Genomic DNA, 19,538 nt, shown 5'->3' with positions numbered 1-19,538 from the left:
ATTGAACCAATAGACTAAATGTGGAAGGGACATTAAAATTAATTATAGACAACAGATTATTGCAGTCACTCTTAGGATTGAGTAATTTATATAGTAATGGGATAAATGTATTTCTTATCTCAGAGTATGATCATTCACTTAATGGCCTGTGTAGTTAAAATTTAAATATACCATGCAGTCCATATGTATGGAATAAATTCATTTTTAGCGTTATTATGTATTATGTGAAAGAAAAACCCATAACAAGTCGATTTTTATTCTTAAATTGACAATGTACAGTATGAAAATATTATCCCCCTCCAACACCTCCTTTGAATTATAAGCACCCCCTCGAAAATTTTAAATAACAAAGGGGGTCGTGTGGTACCTTGTTAAAAAGGGATTTTAGTCCTCTGTTCAGCAATATAAAGTTTTTTAGTTTATGCAATCATAACCGAGAAAATTGATTTTCACAATTAAATTAAATGTTCAACTTGATCACCATTATTCACTTCTTGACAATAACCAAGGCGATTTTGGAATTATCTTACATTTTGAATGACCTCGGGGGTTATTTTGTTAATTTCTTCCGTTATCCTAACTTTTAAATCAGCAATATTTCCTAGTCTATTAAAATATACTTTAGAAATAATCAGGTATTTTCGTATCTGTTCTACTAAACATTAGGGAAAAAACTTCGAAGATAATAAAGTATTAGTCAAAAAGCGAAATAAACAAATAATATGAGTCTAGTAGGCTGCTGTCATTTGGTATTTAAAGTTACTAAAAGACGTCAGTATAATATTTGTGCACATATTAAATTTAATTATGGCTCATTTGTCAGAGACTCAAAGAATAGATATTTTAATTATGATTGATTGTGGTAATAAAACAAGAACTCAAAAGGAGGTTTGTGAAATGTTTAATAATAAATAACCTGGTCACTAAACTAAACTAAACTACAGTTAGCAAAATTGAAAAGAAGTTTCGTTATACTGGACATGTAAAAAATATTGAAAAACCAGGTAGAAATGTTAAATTTACTGATGAAAAAAAGTTAGATGTACTTCAAGAGATTGAGGAAAATCCGCATAAGACAACTCGAGAACTTGCCGCCGTCAATGATGTAAGTAAATCATCTATTTTGAGAGTTTTTCATAAAGAAAAATACCACCCTTACAAAGTTCAGTTGGTTCAGGAGTTAAATGAAGATGATCCTGATAGAATGCAAGAATTCTGTGAAATGATGATGGACAGAATAAACGCAAATTTGCAGTTTATAAACAAAATAGTTTTTTCTGACGAAGCGACGTTGCATTTAAACGGAACGGTTAACAAACAGAACTGTAGATATTGGAGCAGAGAAAATCCTCACTGGGTGTGTGAGACTAACACACAATATCCTAAAAAGTTAAAGTTGGGGCTGGTATCATTAACAATAAAATTATTGGTCCTTATTTTTTTGAGGCCACAGTTGATGGTGAGGTTTATCTAGATTTTTTGATTAACTTTTTAGTGCCTACCTTAAGTAGATTTTTACCTGATGTTAATCATCCAAATGAGATAGATCGATCTATTAACTACCAACAAGACGGAGCTCCACCGCATTTTGCACGTATAGTTAGAAATTATTTAAATGAGGTTGTTCCCAATAGATGGATTGGAAGACGTGGAACGATCGAATGCCCGGCTAGTTCCCCCAATTTGACTCCTCTAGATTACTTCTTATGGGGTTATTTAAAATCTAAAGTATATTTTAATAGAACAAACAGTATTGCTGATTTAAAAGTTAGGATAACGGAAGAAATTAACAAAAGAAACCCTGAGGTCGTACAAAATGTACGAGAATTCCAAAATTGTCAAGGTTATTGTCAAGAAGTGAACGGTGGTCATTTTAAATATGTAATTTAATTGTAATGTACATTGAAAAATTCATTCTAAATAATATGTGACATTATTATCTTCATTCGACCTAAAGTTTTGTGATAGAGACATTATCAAAATTTTCTATCTTACAAATCAATTTTCTCAGTTATGATTGCACCACACTTAAAAACTTTATATTGCTGGACAGAGAACTAAAATCCCTTTCTAACAAGGTGCCATACGACACCTTTGTTATTTAAAATTTTCGAGGAGGAGGGGTCTAATATTTTTATACTGTAAATTGCCAATTTAAGAATAAAAATCAGCGTGTTTCAGGTTACATGAACATAATAACACTAAAAATAAATGTATTCCATACATATGGACCGCATGGTATAAATTTATTTTGGACTCTCTCAAGATTGGAAATATTTATTTGATATTAGTAGAATTCAAGAAGAGATCTAAACAAGAAAATATAAATCAATCTAATAGACTTAATATCATGCAAACATCTAGAAATTGTAACTAAGAAGCCTAACATTTTAAATAGCTAGTTATTCACATATTCATAAATAGAGCAGAAATTCAGTCTAGAATCTAATTGAACACCTAGATCTCATTACATTTGATACACATTTAAGTGGTTTATTAGCTAAGTTGTAATTATAAGAGGTGCTATTCATTCTTCTAGAGACAATCCTATTTAATAACACTTTTCTACATTAATGATTATTTGGTTCCAGTTGCACCACTCCCATAACATTATCTAGATCAATTTGAATTTTTTAACAATCGGAGACAGATTCGACAGTTTTTATAAATTGTTAGATCCTCAGGAAATAATAGGAACTGGGAGATGGCTAATTGAGATTTAATGTCATTGACGAACAGATCAAGATCTATGTGGCTACCTTGTGGTACTTCTGATTTTAATAAAATTTCTCAAGACTGAAAATTTTTAATTTTGACATACTATATCCTGTTTGTAAGCTAGCTGCACAATCAACTGCAAATATTGTCTATAAATCTTTTAGCTTATTACACAATAACTTATGATTCACAGTGTGAAATACTGTGGAAAAGTCTGTGCGAATGTGATCTACTTAAGTTCCTCTTAAGTTATGAAACAATTATATAAATCATCTGAAATATTAATTATTTTTATACTGCAGAAATTTAAACAGGCAAATTGATATATAAATAATAGTGAACCTTTTAATGAACGTGCTGGATATAGACTGGACCCATAAGAATTGTTAGTTACTCACACCTCTCTCTTTGACCTCAAATGGTCTCACAGTCACATGTTGCTTGGAGTGTTGTAGTGAAGTTTTTCAAAGTATAATCCATTTTGTACCATTGATGGAATATGTGTAAATTGTATTGTGCACCTCCAAGTTAATGCAGACAGATTTTGGCCCTGTCACAACTGCACTAATGGAACCTCTTCTTAGTTAGCTCTTGAAAATGGTGTTTCTTGCTACTTACAATCTGGTTTCTAGGAGTTCAAGTTGATAGATAGGGAGAATATGGAATCTGCAGATAGGTGTGATGCGATCACCATTACTGTCATACTAGAACATCTATTAACAAGGCATGAGGTATATGCAGAGTCATATAGAGACGCACCTAACCTCTCTTTATTGCTAGCAAGTGGGTCGTAATAAATAGGTAGAAAACATATGTGTGAATAAGTATAGTTAAGGTATACTATCACAGATAGGTGAGTTAGGAACTAGAAAGGAGAGTGGAAAAAGAAAAGGTTGTACTTCTTCACACTTAAAATAAAATACAGTTTTAAATAACACAAATTTCAACTAGCTCCAGAGTCTTGGAGAACTGGTAGAGTCCTAGCTGACTGAGGAAAGCTGTTCAGCAGAAAGTAAAAGAAATGTGAAATTTAAAATAAAAACAGAAGTTACAAGAAAAGCTGGGAGTATAACTACTTAACAACTAACAGTGGCGAGAAGCTTCAGTATTTGGTATATATGCAAATTGTGTCTGTATCAGCAGTATAATGGTAAACAACATTACTCAACAACACAGTATATAACATATAAGGAAGAAACTTGATGTACACCAGAAGTTGACTTTAAAAATAAATTAAAACATCAAACTGATATGTTAAGTAAAGTCCTACGAAATTCTTCTATACAGCCAATATGTAGTATGACTTCTTCTTCCTCCTCCTCTTTATAAGCAATTCTGCGTGTTCATTGGCGGATTAATACCTCTGTGTAAGGTTGTCACTCCATCTTTTGCGCGGCCGTCCGATACTTCTTCTGCCGATTGGTGACTTATCTCTTGCTATTTTGACGACACGGGTCTCCTCCATTCTGCTTATGTGGTTATTCCATTCTTTTTTTCAATTTTGTGTCCATTCATTTATACACTGTACGTTACATTTTCTTCTAATGTCTTCACTTCTCTTTCGATCTCTCAGCGTATTTTCCGTAATTCTTTACCAGTCAGTCGTTATTCAACTATTAATTTTTATATGCACCACCTTTGAATACCTAAGTCCCGATCAGAAATTCCCGGCGTCTTATCTTGGTGGCTGGAGTGGCAAATGCTTCCATATCCTCACAAATGGAAGAAGAACTAACAATCTACGAAATAAGTGATGGATTCGACCGTTACATTCATTTTATATAACATTAAAATACTAAAAACTTTTATTTTCTATACTTCCACAAAAATTTTTACAATTTATTTTCCCTACAGCTGTTTCGGCAGAGTATCTTTCTAACGTTGTTTTATTGTTATCTAAACTTAATAACTCTCGACAGCTGTTTTTTAAACTCATCAAAGCGATCAAACTTTTGGTTAAATACTGGCAATTTATGTAGAAAACTGTTGGTTTCCCTTTTGGTAGTTTTTTAATTCGGTATATCACATAATTTATCTTTTTTTTTATTTCATACAGACTTTCCTATTGCCTTTGACGTTTAGTAGAAAGGCCTCGACGTCGTTGTAGATTATGTAGCCATACAAGATTACATACTTCAAAACTTTCTTTCGTCGTAGTGTCGTCTCCGGTGTAATTAATAAACGTATGAAAAACTGATTGCAACTTGGTGCAAGTTTCCATGTTTATTAATTTGTCCAACTATTGCGCAATATGGTGGAATATTGCGTAGTTGGCCGGTACGCTCTTATCGTGGCACTATCTTGAAGAGACAATGCCATTATGGTTTTATTAGGTGGTGGAAATAAAACACATTCTTTCTAAGAAGAAAAAAACTCAGCTTCAGAGTCTTAGAAAGATTCGGAGCCCTTCGAGCAAAGTTCTCTAGGGAGCTACCCTACACGGGTAAAACCATGTGTTGACACTGACTGACTTGAGATCCAAAAATGTCCCATATTTAAAGATAAATTAACTTTTATATGAAACCTTTTCATTTCTCAACCAATTAAATTTAATTATATGTTCCAGAAGGAAGGGCGATGAACATCGAAGTACGTGATTGGTGGCACTTGATGACAGTAGTAAGGAAGCTTTCATTCGAAAGATCGTGGATTTTGTTCAGTATTAACTGCATTTGGTCGAAGTATTTTTCGCCTTCAACGTTGTCTTCCGAAAATTTACAGTTTCCCAGAGGAATTGTGTTTTAATTTTAATTTGGTCGCGGATAGTGCTTTTTGCCACTGATAAAGCCGGCTCTGGACCGAATTATTTTGTAGCTAATCCTTTCTTAGCAATTTCCTCAGCTCTTTCGTTGTCTCTTATTTGTTGAAGACCTGGCACCCATACTAATGCGATAGTGTTATGCCCCGCCCATGATACTATAACAAACAAGGTATGCTCACTTGCCGTTCTAATTTTAATCGACTTTGCGCATGACGTCATAGCGAGACAAAGCCAGGGGACTTGTGTGGATCTTATTTTAACGATGCGTGACGATGCATCATATGGCAACGTTGTTCCATTACTGTAATGAACAACTTCGAAACTTAAACAATTAACGGTAAGTATACCTCGATGCCATACCTTGCACTAAGAAGTCATAACTAGTTACTTTCTGTAAAAACGTGGTTTGAAAATTAGTTAGTAATTTGTAAAATGAATTAATCAATCAATCAATCAATAATGTCTTTTTATTTCCCATTAAAAAAAAAATACAATTTTCTCTTTTAGTGACATTTGTTCTCCTTGGCACATGCCATCAGGAGGGTTGGCAAACTAACATTATTCCCTAATTAATATACAAAAAATTACACTAAGGCTCATTACATCTAACAAGTTCATTAAAATTAATAAAAAATAAATAAATAAATAAAAAAGTAAATATTCATATAATTGTTAGTAATAAACTAAATGTGTATATCCTACTAAGTAGCACTTCGCACTAGATTAAACAGTAATAACAACGTATAACAGTAAGGTATATATTGCATTTAAAATGATTGAATGTGTCCCTTAGAGGGGGTGAAAGCTGTTGATATAATATCAATAATAACAAGTTAGTTAAGATAGACAAGACAGATAAAAAGATAATATCTATTCGCAAACAAATTAATTCTAATTTTAATATTTTAATCCTATTGAAATAACACCATGCTAATAGATTTAGTAATTGAATGCGCTCAATAACTCATACCTATACGCCCATGAATCCCTACAATAACCTGCTAAGTCAGCCTTTTCCTGTCTCATCATAGTAACTACTTCCACTCTACTAAGTTCATGTCTACCCAACCACTTTAACCTAATATGTCTCAATACTGAACATTTTCCCAAAAAATGTATCATATCTTCCCTTTCCTTCGTGTTACACATTGAGCAAAACCTTCTTTCATCATTTCTGCCAGGTCGATCATTCAAATATAGAACTCCACGTCTTAATTTAAAGAGCCATCGAATGTCCCCAAAATTTTCCATTTCCAGTAAATAAATCATGTATACTCCTTCTTCTCGTAGTTCTTTGTAGTGTCCACAAAAATTTGATTCGAATGCCATATTCTCAGCCTGACGCTGTATCTCCTCCTTCTTTTTTTCTATCATATTCTCAATCATACTAGGCCAGCTTTCTCTCCATTCCCATTCACACCTTACCTCAATTCCAAATTTTTCTCCCATACTCATACAATCTTTCCACCAGCCACACCTTGCTCTTATCATTTCTTTCAAAAGAAATTTTGGCAACCTATCACTCGAATATCTTCGTATTTTTTTAACATATTTTTGATGTAAATTCATTGTATATAGGCTGACTCTAGCAATACCTGTCTCCAAATCTAACATAAAGTTAGGCAATACCTTGGACAAGAGAACATTTTTTTATATAAAATCTGATTATTTCCACCTCATCGTACTCAAAAAGGACCCATAAGTCAAATTTGATCCTATCACCGACTCATATACTGTTACTTTAGCCAAAAAGGGTATATCAGCCTTAGACACTAACCTACTCCAAGCCGTGTGAATCGCTCCTTTTGCCAAACTCTGGCGCTTTTTTAGATGAGCTTTAACCGACAACTTGGGTGTTAGTATCATTCCCAAATAATTATAGTTATTCACTACCTCTAATACTTGATCATTCAGCTTCCAAGATTCCCTGATCACACCACCTCCTCTTCTGAATACAAGAATTTTGGATTTATCTAAATTGATTTTTAGATTCCACATCCTGCAGTATTTTTCCAGTTCATTAATCATCCGCTGTAGCACCTTCGGATTGATTGCCATTAAAACCAAATCATCTGCATATAATAAAAGTCTTATAATTAAACCATTTATCTCCAAACCGCCTCCCAATGCTTCATGCAGGTCATTCACAAAAAGTGCAAACAGTAATGGACTTAAAAGACATCCCTGTCTCACTCCTACATTACAGTTAAACCATTCAGATAGACCTTACCTTGACCAGACTGCCGATTTTGTACTTGCGAACATACTTTTTAACAAATTTAGCACTTTAGTAGATCTTCTCTTCTTCTTAAAGTGCCTATCCGTTCCGGACGTTGGCGATCATCACGGCTATCTTCACTTTGCTTATTGCAGCGCGGAACAGTTCAGTGGTAGTCGTGTTATACCACTTTCGCAAATTTTGAAGCCAGGAAATGCGTCTTCTTCCCGGTCCTCTCTTACCATTTACTTTCCCTTGGAGAATCAGCTGGAGAAGGCCGTAACGTTCTTGGTTTCTCATTACATGACCTAGATATTCCAACTTTTTAGTTTTGACGGTCATGAGAATTTCACATTCTTTCCCCATTCTACGCAGGACCTCCACATTAGTAACTCTGTCAACCCAGGATATACGTAAGATGCGCCTATAACACCACATTTCGAAAGCTTTGAGCCGATTCATAGATGCAACAGTCAGTGTCCATGCTTCCATTCCGTAGAGCAGAACTGTGAATATGTAGCAGTTCAATACTTTAGTAGATAATCCTAAGCAACTCTACTTGTAAAAAAGGGCCCGCCGATCAACTGTATCAAAGGCAGCACTAAAGTCCACAAAAAATGTATAAACATTTTTTACTCCCCGTGCATGTTGGATGTTTACTATACTCGTAAGATTAAAAATGTTGTCTATAGTTGAATAGCCAGTTCTATATCCTGCCTGGAACTCATTTAAAATGTTATTATTTTGTACACACGAGGTAAGTCTGGTTAAAGTAATTAAAATTAATTAAAGAAATATATGAATCTTCGATTTGATTATGTGTATTACAAACAAAATATATATATTGCTATAAAACATAAATTAAACATAAGAGACCGGTAAAATGTAAATAATTTGAAACATAAGGAAAAGCAGGTCATACTTCATAGTTTATGAATATCATTTAGAAATTTATTTTACAATCTTCGTGATTTTTCCCTTGCGGATATTGTAATTATCTTTAATATTTTTATTTAGAATTAGTATTTTAAAATACATTTTACATATAAAAAAACGGGTGTGGCAGTCCAGTGGGACTTCCGGTAGAAGTTATACTTCTATACATGCGTTCGTCGTAACAAATTTATATGGGAGTCAATCTGCACAATCATTACATATGTAATGCTATAGGTAAGAGAGAGCAGAAAGAGAAAAATAATTAGATATACAGATATATGGTGCATCGTTTGCTGTATATAAACATTTGACCTGTAATAGGAGTGTAGTAAGTAAATGAAGGATTGAATCAATATTTTAATGAAAATATATATTTTTATTTTCATATATGTATAAAAGGACTTGAATGAATGCAAAACATTTTTTTTACACATACTCTGCAGTAAAATTCATTGATAATTTTGTTATTAATATAAAAATACATTACAATACACTGCAACATAATTGAATATAATAATACAAAACAAATTAAAATGCAATATTCATAAGTATTTAAAAATGCCGATATACGTAACTTACTTACGCATATGTTTGATTTACCATGATAAAAATATTAATATATTGTTTGGTGATACAACTGTCAATTTATCTAACATTGACAAATACAATGTTTAATTGTTGTTTGTTGTGTATATAAGTACACATTTGAACTTTCTTGAGATATTTACAAGTTTTAATTTATAATTTAACATGCCTAACGAGGTTTGTTACTATAGAAGTATAGCTTCAAAAACCAACAACTCGGATTATGTTGTACATTTTCATTTTCTTTTAAAATTTAGCATTTTTGCGTATATTACATATATTTAATAAAATTAACGTGGTATTTTTAAATATTTCAAAATAAAAAAGGAAATTCATATTGGAATTCGAACTTACATACACCAGCGTATGAATCAAACACGTAAAATATTTGCCAATTAGACATGACACAAACGTATTTCAAAATTGACAGTTCTCGGTCATACAGTGATTTATTGAGATTATTATTTTGAAATACAAAAGACTAAAATAATTATGAACATTTAATAAATAATACAAAACATATCACATAAATAATAATATTCATAAATATTATATATATATATATATATATATATATATATATATATATATATATATATATAGAATATATATAATATTAAATATATACAAAAAGGAACATTTTTATTCTCGAGAGAGGAAGAGAGAGAAAATGAGAAAATGTATCTTCTGTCTCTCTCTTACTCATTATCTTATATATGTAATGATTTTATAGAAGTATAACTTCAAAAAGTAATTTTACATCTTCGCTAACATTTACATATTTTGCAGCTTCTATTAGGTTTTTTAAATAATTTTTAGTTATTTTTAATTCGTTCCCATTATAACTACGAAAAATATGTTCCAGTTCACTACATTTAGTTATAAATTCCAGTGTTGGTTTGAGTAAACCACCCTCAGAAACGTGGTTTACTCAAGTAAACGATTTATCGTTAGTGTCCGGAATGTGTCCAAGTATTTCTTTTTTTTTTGTAACTGAAATGCAATGAAACTGGCTAAATTTTCCAATCCATCCCATTCCAGGTCTTTTATTTTCGAATTAATAAAATCTTGATGACTGTCAATTAAATCTTCAGGGTTAATTTCTGTATCACCACTAGGAAGGTTTAGCGAGGAAAAGATCTCTTCAGTGAAAATTTCATAATTAATTATACTATTAGTAGTAATATTCCGCTATAGTTTTTCTTTTAAACAATAGTCAGCTTCTGTAAAATGTTTTGACCATATTCTCTCGGTTTCTACATTAAATTTGTCTCGCTGAAAACATTTGAAGACCCATACTTTACGCATTTGTTTGTCTCTAGGAAACACAAAAAAACGACACTTCGAAAAAGATTTACTTTTTTTTATTATAATTGTTTAAACAACCCACCACTGCACAATACATTATGGCAACCTAATAATTATTCTTCTTTATAAAGTAGCTACAGGTAGTCGAGAGGAAGTTGCGTACGATATATAAATTAGGTGATATTAACACAGTAAACTGAATGTTTTCACCACAAAATTTATATAACAATATAATATATAAAGTCTTTACTACATCAATGAATAAATAAAAATCTCATTCATTACGTTTTGAAGCACACAGAATAGCAACAGATAGAGCATTGCATAGAGAGATGCAAGAACATGCGCGTTGACTTATCTTGTTAGTTATAGTATCATGTGCCCCGCCAGTCTATCGAGTTCTTTAGCGGGCTTACACACTAGTCTAGTATAGTCGGTTCGCTATATTTACGCGGGTTTCGGATTAACAAAATTATGCTAATGACTCATTGATAACCAGTTGCAGTAAACGACTTCCCAGAAAATTAGGTAAAAACTGCATTAATGGTCATATTTTAAAATACATTAAAATAACATTAGGGTAGGTATAAATTTGTTACAGTATTGCAGTTGAATTGATTCTTTGCCAGTGTTGACATTGTATGTTTGGTGGAAATATTTCAAAATGCCTAGACGTGTGTTAGATGTAGATAGTCTAATTTGTAGTGTACATAAGTATTTTACGGATGAAAAAGAAAATGGCGGTCCTTTAAAATCGGTAATGTCTGTTCAACAACGCGTATGTGATGCTCTAGGAATTAGTGAAACCAAACTAAGAGGAGTATTACAAAGTCGCAATAATGAACGGCCGAAAGAAGATCACCGAAACTCGCCTATCATTGAAAACGAAAGATATTCCAGATGGAAAAAAATTTGAAATTCGTGATACCATTTATCGAATGCGAGCCAACAAGGAACATGTGACCTTAAATACAATTCTCTCGGAATTAAAAGAGAAAATTTGACGAAATTGGCAGAACAAGTCTATGGCAAGTGATACATAATTTGGGTTTCAAATTTCAAAAGGAGGATAACAGAAAAGCCCTTTGTGAAGAAGTTCTGTTGTGCATAAAAGAATTAACTTTCTAAGAAAATATTCTAAATTAAAAGAAGAAAGGGCAAATTTTATATATTTAGACGAAACATGGATATTTTCTAGGGTTGCAACCAAGAGAATATGGCAAGATAATAACGTAAAGTCTATCAAACATACTGATGGAGAAGGGAAGCGACACATAATTTTACATGCAGGAGGAAATCGGGTTTTATAGAAGGTGCTGATTTAATATTTTCATCTAAGTCAAAATCAAGTGACTATCACGATAATATGAACACAGAAATGTTTGTAAAATGGTTACATGAAAAACTTTTCACAGGTTTAAGTGAGCCGAGCCCAGCGTAATTATTTTAGACAATGCACCTTACCATTCTGAAGTATTAAACAAAAGTCCAACGAATTCTTGGACTGTTAATAAAATTAAAGAATGGTTGACAAAGGAACATATACCATTTACACAACATATTTTAAAATCAGAATTATTACGCTTGGCAAATATCCACGCAAAACCAAAAACCTTTGTTGTGGATCAGATTATTGAAAGTTACGGTCATCAAGTTTTACGTCTGCCACCGTATCATTGCCAGTTTAATCCCATCGAATATATATGGGGAATAGCAAAACAATATTATGACAACCATATTGGGCCTAACGGTTATAGCGACGACGCAGTTCGGGAAACTTGGCGAAAGGCACTTTCAATTGTAACTCCAGAAGTGTGGTGCAACTGTATATTCATGTGCGAGAAACTAATAGAAGATTGGAGGACTCGTGAAAATAAAATAAACAAAATAAGTCCAATCATAATAACAATTAATGGTGATGACAGTGATGATGATGACGATTATGATATTTTTGATGATAATGACTGATTTTCATTTTTGTTGGCAAGTTAATTTTTTTTATTTTTCATTAGAAATTTTCTCCATGGAACAAATATACATAGACCATATTTTCTGTGTGAAGTGTAATATAAAATTACTATTAGGTTTATATTAGCCACATTAGACTCCATTAATGAAGTAATTCTCCTTATTATACTGTCAATTATATAAAAGATTTTCCATTATTATTTAATTAAAAAAAGTTATGGATTATTTTTCATTTCATTTGACCAGTTGATATTTCCCCAAAGAGCAGGTAATTAAAACTGGGTACTTACAATAAAATTTTTAATCCGAAACCCGCGTAAATATAGCGAACCGACTATAGTAGATGATCTGAATCACACTCATCCCCTCTCCTACCCCTCAACATACTTAAGATTTCTTTATATCCGTGTTAATTACTGAATAATTTCCTTCATTACGAGGTGTCTTTTTTTTTGGCAACATAAGTATCACTACCTTATTCCATTATTTCATTCTATTATTATTTTTTTCATTATTCGTAATTTTCATTTATTAAATTAATTAATCATAAATCGTAAATAATTTGTTGAATTATTTTAATATAATTTGTTTAGAATATAAATAATAAAATTACTTTCTTTCATTTTAAAAATAATATTTAAATTTTACAAATAAAGAAAACCTAGTATGAAGCTTCGCACTAGTCTACTGTGTCACCTTTTTTTTTGGTCCAAGGTTATTTACGGTTTAACATTTTATTTATTTGTATCTGACAACTTTACTGCTATTAAATAAGCGTTTTTGTATATTCTTTTTATACTGTTAATGCTGTAAAAAATGCTTTTGCGAACTGCAAAGCCTTTGCAATAATGTCGTGGGGTCGTGGGTTTCTTTAATTTATTAGTGCTGAAATTACTATTTTTTTACATTTGGTTTATGGTCTTTTGTAACACTAATTATTATTTTTGCTTTTACTAACTCATGATCTGAAGAATCAATCACAGTCAGTCGGTTCCTAACTCCGTCGTTACATATTTCAATGAATTTATGTTAGTTTAATGAATTTTAAGGTTCATGTTTAAATAAACAAATACTCGTAATAATAAATAAATAAATTTTCATATTTAGCAAATGAACTTTTTATTAGAAAAATTAAGTATTTTAGCGATTTAGAATTACTTAACGAGTTACAGATAATATCAAATGGTCAAATGTACACAAATAAAATGTAATGTAAAATTGGCTTTTAAGATTATTATGTTAAGTAAGAATATGCTATGAAAATAAAATATAAACGTATTAATTTTTAGTTTAAACCAAATTCATTGGATATAGTTATATCTTGTCTTAGTTTGCATTGGGTAAATGATTTACCAAAAGCGTTTAAAAGGATCCTGCTGAGCCTTAAAGAGGATGGTGTCTTTTTAGCTTCAGTGTTTGGAGGTGACACGTTATACGAGTTACGATCTTCTCTTCAATTAGCAGAACTAGAAAGAAGAGGTGGAATATCCCCACATATTTCTCCGTTTACTGAAGTAAGAGATATAGGAAGCTTATTGACAAGAGCTGGCTTTACAATGTTAACAATAGATACAGATGAAATCATTGTAAGATATCCATCCATGTTTGAACTGATGATTGATTTAAAAGGTAACTGTAGAACTATACTCGTACTTTTTGTTAGAGAATTAAATGAAATACTATTGGGAAAATATTTACTCAATTTCTGAACTGAGAGAAAATTGGTGCATGTATTAACTATTATTATGTATGTTAACCCCTTAGCGCCTAGTGGGTCGTATATGGCACAATACTTAGTTTTATAGATTATAATATAATATACCGTTATAGATCGAATCTTATTTTAAAGTATTTATGCATGACATGTCCATATAGAGCAGATATTTCGTATAACCGGTAATAAAGCGCCTTCTCAATGCAGCTAAGTTAACTTATGAAAATTTGCAAATGGCCTCAGTCTGGCAGCTGTTGATAAGAATTGTGCAATTTGATATTCAATTATCGAAGCTTCTACTGAATATTTTTGTACAAAAAAAATAGTGACATCAAGAATAGACCTTCAAGAAAGAATTTCTGTAAGTATTTTCACGTATTTCTTTATATTTTGGTATTTTTTGTCAAAAATAGGCTTGTGCCATGTAGGCCACAATATGCACTGTCGTGCAAAATTCTCTTTCATATATGGCACAATATGCGTTCTGAACTAGGTATTATTATTTTTTTTTATTTTAAATAATGGACCCAAAAAAGTTTTATGGTGAAACTCTTGTGGTAGTGGACATACCAGATCGTAGTGAAGACGAAGGGCTATCTACATTATTATCCCAGAAACGGATTTAGAAAGCAGTTCGGATAGCGAAGATGATATTTCTTTGGGCGAATTACGACGTAATCTAATAAAGAATAGAAATAAAATTCATCCAACTTGGAAAGAACGAAATTTGGTAACATCACATGATGATATAAGATTTCTCGGTTCTACTGACCTGCCACAAGCGAATTCCCCTTCCGCATCAAATATATAGTTTATCAAACTATTATATTCAGTGAAAAAAGACCTTTAAAACTTTTGAAACTTTCTGAAAATGAGCTAGAACTGTTCTTAGGAACCGTATTTATATGTCAATAGTGCAATCGTCAAATGCTAGAAGTTATTGGAACTCCAGCCTGAATCATCGATTGATCTCAGATGTTATGTCATGCAGTAGATGGGAAGAAATAAAACGTTTTTTACATTTTGCGAACAATAACGACGCTATTGCTGCCGGTAATCCTGGTCATGATAAACTTTTTAAAATCCGACCGCTACTAAATAAACTAATCAGTTAGTCAACGTTCCGAAAGAGGAATTTTTAGCCATAGATGAGCAGATAATTCCAATAAAGGCGCGTTCATCTATAAAACTATAGTCCGCAAAAACCCCACAAATGGGGATATAGGGCGTTTGTTCTTAATGGTGTCAGCGGATTTTTCTACGATTATGAAATTTTTGTAGGAAGCCAAACTAATGTTGTACCCCATGGTTTTCCTGATTTACGGGTAAGTTCAAATGTTGTTCTTCGGCTAGCACAAACAGTACCAAGACTTATAAATCACAAAATATTCTTTGATAATTGGTTCAACAAAGCCCCATTGCAAATTTATCTAACGAAACAGTGTATGTTACCACTAGGAACAGCTAGAATAAACATAGTGCCGAACAGTAATATGCCAAAAGAGGCTGAATTAAAAAAGAATTGCCGATGAGCTATGGTAAAGAAAGTCACCACAATTGATGGTACAAAAATATCTGTTGTTACATGGTGTGACAACAAATTAGTAAACATTTTATCACATATTTTATTAACATATGCTGGGAGTATGCCAACAGTTAAAGTTAAACGGTTTTCGAAAAAGTATAAGTAGTAATGGTTCCATGTCCAATGTCCAAAAGCTGTATCGATCTACAATAAGTATATGGGGGAGTAGATCTACTGGATTCAATGTTGGGATAGATTGACTCAGATCCAAAAAATGGTACATGCGTATATTTTTCCATATTATTGATTTGATGACTGTCAATGAAGCCAAGATATTAAATATTTTGCAAGCGCGCTTCAATTTAAAGTTTCAATCTAAAAAAAAAACGAAGCTCGGACAGTTCTTACCTCCACTTTTCCGTGGCGATATTTTACAAATACCAATATTTTAATGGGTTATACCTTTTTACTCCTTTACTGTATATGCCTTATGTAACTTGCATCATACATTGCAGATCTTCATTTAAAATACTTTCTTTTTATAGAAATACATTTTTAGATCTCAATGTTAATAAACAATGGAAATATGATTTTAAGAAATAAATGGTATCTTACTTTTTATTGGTTAAATAAGGTTCCGTTTTTTTCTCCAGCATTTCATTAAGATTACTTATAAGCGTGTGACATAAAAAATATCAAAGTTAATATAAATGTTTAGAAACTAAAAAGTTTTTGTTCAAACTGGTTTTTAATAAAAAATTTAATATGTTGAAGTTTTTTTAATATACCCTAAAACTGAAGGCGCAAAGAATTGATTACAAGTTACAAAATACCTACTTGTAGAGTCACTGTTTGGACAAGTACAGTTGTTTAAATAATCGCTCTCTGGGATAAATAAATTGTAAACTCTTTTTTTGATCTGCTTGATATTTAGCACACTTTAATAACTCATTAATTGCCTTAATTTCAAGTAGCTATATTACCTGTCGTTAGGCAAAAAACAAAGTTATTAACATTTATAAATTACTACAAACCTAATTTTTTAGAGTTTAGGGTTTTTTGCAATTATCTCGGTCAATTATTTATGTATTGCAATTTGATATCTCTCAAAATGAAAAACTTTTTATGGTCTACCCCTGATTTCATCAGCTATTCCTCATACTATTTAGAATTAACAGGTTGACTGCCAGGCGGTCGTATACGACCGACAGTTCAATAAGTGCTGCATGCCACGGCGGTCGTATACGACCGATTTGATACGGTCTGTGATATAGTTCCTGTTTTGCTAGAGATCGTGTAGAGAAGCGAAATTATTGCAGTATTCGACCATTGTGGCATACAGTAGTCGTATACAGTTCATCCCAAACCCTTCTTTCAGTGCGTCATAGTTGATCGAATTCTCTCTAACGCATTAAGCTAGAAGTGACAGAAAAAAACGTAAGTCTGTGATTATTATACATAGAACTTACAAAATTATGTATCGTTCACGGGTATTTGCATATTAAAGCAAATTCTACTTACGGATATATAATTGGTTGGAGTTTAGAATGCGCTAAATAGATATCCAATCAATGATGCGCATAAATATAATTTGACGCAGATGGTCTCAATAGTGACAGTACTATGACAATGTCAACTGATAAAATGATAATTGTCATTCCAGGTTAGTATTTTCAGACATTTTATAGTGAAAATTTAATTTTGTATTTATTGTCATAAAAATATTTTAAATATGCCGAGATATACCGAGAAAGAACAAAGCCTAATATTAAAATTATTAAATTATTTTCAATTAGAAGATATTCATATGTATTAAAACGCTTCTTTTTAGAACCACATTTTATTAAAATATAAGATATAATTGATGCCAGCCACATATTCCCTGTAATCATTGATTTTAATGAATCAGGTTCTGAATCGGATTGTGGATTGTTTGAAATATAATATTCATTTTTGTTATTCATAAAAAAAGAAGGTAAACTTACATTCGGTATCTTGTTTTTTAACTAAACTCCATTAACACTATTTCATCTGCATACCGAAACTGGTAGATTAACTCAAAAATCGACTGCTTCACTATTTAAACTATTTACATAAACTTACATTCGGTATCTTGTTTTTAACTAAACTCCATTAACACTATTTCATCTGTATACCGAAACTGGTAGATAAACTCAAAAATCAACTGCTTTACTATTTAAACTGTCCATTGTTTTTTTACCTAAACTTCATAACACTCTTTCATTTGCACACCCAATCTAGTAGAATAACTATTTAAACTATTTTCACGATTTTATGATAAATCTTCACAAAATTAAACTAATGGCTGCCACAGAAACTTTCCGAAAATTACTTATCCGAATATGACTGATTTCAATCGATGCTATTTTATCACAGGAATGTTTGCGTTGATGCCTTGCAATTGCCAGTAAATTTTTTTATCTCGCAGTCAACTCTTAAAGATTCTATAGGAGGAAGCGTTATTTTAAATAAACAAACATTCCAATTCCATAGTGTTTATAATAAATAATAATAAATCCATAAATAAATCTTAGCTAATTAAGCACTTTCTTTGGAATGTATAGAATAGCAATTATGACAAAATGCCGTTCCAATATAATGCGCAATAAAATTTTTTATACAGGACGGGACCTCTAATATGTAAAGTAAAAAAAAATTTGAATTCTTAAAGTTTTTACTTCACATTTTAAAAAAATATTCTTTTCACATTTAGCCGATTACAATCCTGCAACTGTCAGATTTAACTAAAATGTCATGCAATAATTCTCGACATTCTTAAAATCCTATATGACGTCAAAACTAGTGACGCACTGAAAGAAGGGTTTGGGACAGACTGTATACATATCAGTTTTCGTTTTGGCTGAATAGGGGAGACTAAAATGAATCGAAATTTTGACATATCTTTATTTCGAGTAAAAAATATAAAACTATAAAAAATATCCATTACAAACTGAAATACATATAAAAGTTAAATAAGAACACAAAAGAAATTAAAAATTATCGGTTATTTGGAGTGTTTGTTTTTCATCATTTTATCGCGACTTCCCATTTTATTTCAAGAAATAATAATTGTTTTTACTATTATCTAACTCTAAAAATAACACGAGCACAATTAACTTACTTGTCTTACTAACAATCAAACCTCTACTGATAAAATATTGGTCAAAACAACCACTCAACAAAATAATACTCGACAAGTCTCATCATGAACAGAACGACCGCCCGACCGACCGCTTGGCACCAGGGGAATAAGTATGCCGCCTACGCCCCGGCGGTCGTATTCGACCGCTGACCTATTTTTTCAAAAATTGGGACTAATAAATGAAATTGGTGAAATATTAGTAATGGAAGTATTTCAGTTGGTTGCCAGATGCACTTTTTTCAATTTGGCACCATGGACTTTTTTAAACATTTTTATGTGGCAATAACCTGTTAAAATATCTGTATAAGATTTTTTCAAACTATTTAGAGAGGTTCTGTGAACTACTTTCTTGTGGCACGGTTAAGTTAAATATTATTTTTTTTATGTGATTAAGCCACAATTATTGGTCGTGAATAAGATGAAAATTACATTTTTAATGAACTAATATTTAAAGTTTTGATTTCCACTATTTAACTTTGTTTATTGTACAAATTATGTAAAAATGTGTATACACATTTTGTACAAAAAACGTTTTTTGAGAACGATTTCCGGAATGAAAAAACGTCAAATATTAATTAATTAAAAATTTGATTCTCATCACAATCACAACCAATATTAATTGTGGCATAATCCTATGAAAAC

The 19,538-nt window shown here is 31.6% G+C and overlaps 1 protein-coding gene across 2 annotated transcripts in view; it reads left to right on the top strand.

The window, feature by feature from the left end:
* LOC140443546 (arginine-hydroxylase NDUFAF5, mitochondrial-like) overlaps positions 1-19,538 on the top strand; it is a 119,482-nt gene that overhangs the window by 70,050 nt on the left and 29,894 nt on the right. For both annotated transcript variants that reach the window (XM_072534863.1, XM_072534862.1), the window contains one exon: positions 13,784-14,123. In XM_072534863.1, coding sequence (XP_072390964.1) covers positions 13,784-14,123 — 340 coding nt within the window. The remainder of the gene's footprint in view (positions 1-13,783; positions 14,124-19,538) is intronic.

The sequence above is a fragment of the Diabrotica undecimpunctata genome, chromosome 6 (genome assembly GCF_040954645.1).
Source record: "Diabrotica undecimpunctata isolate CICGRU chromosome 6, icDiaUnde3, whole genome shotgun sequence".
NCBI classification, from domain to species: Eukaryota; Metazoa; Arthropoda; class Insecta; order Coleoptera; family Chrysomelidae; genus Diabrotica; species Diabrotica undecimpunctata.
This window is presented reverse-complemented; position numbering and strand designations above follow the sequence as displayed.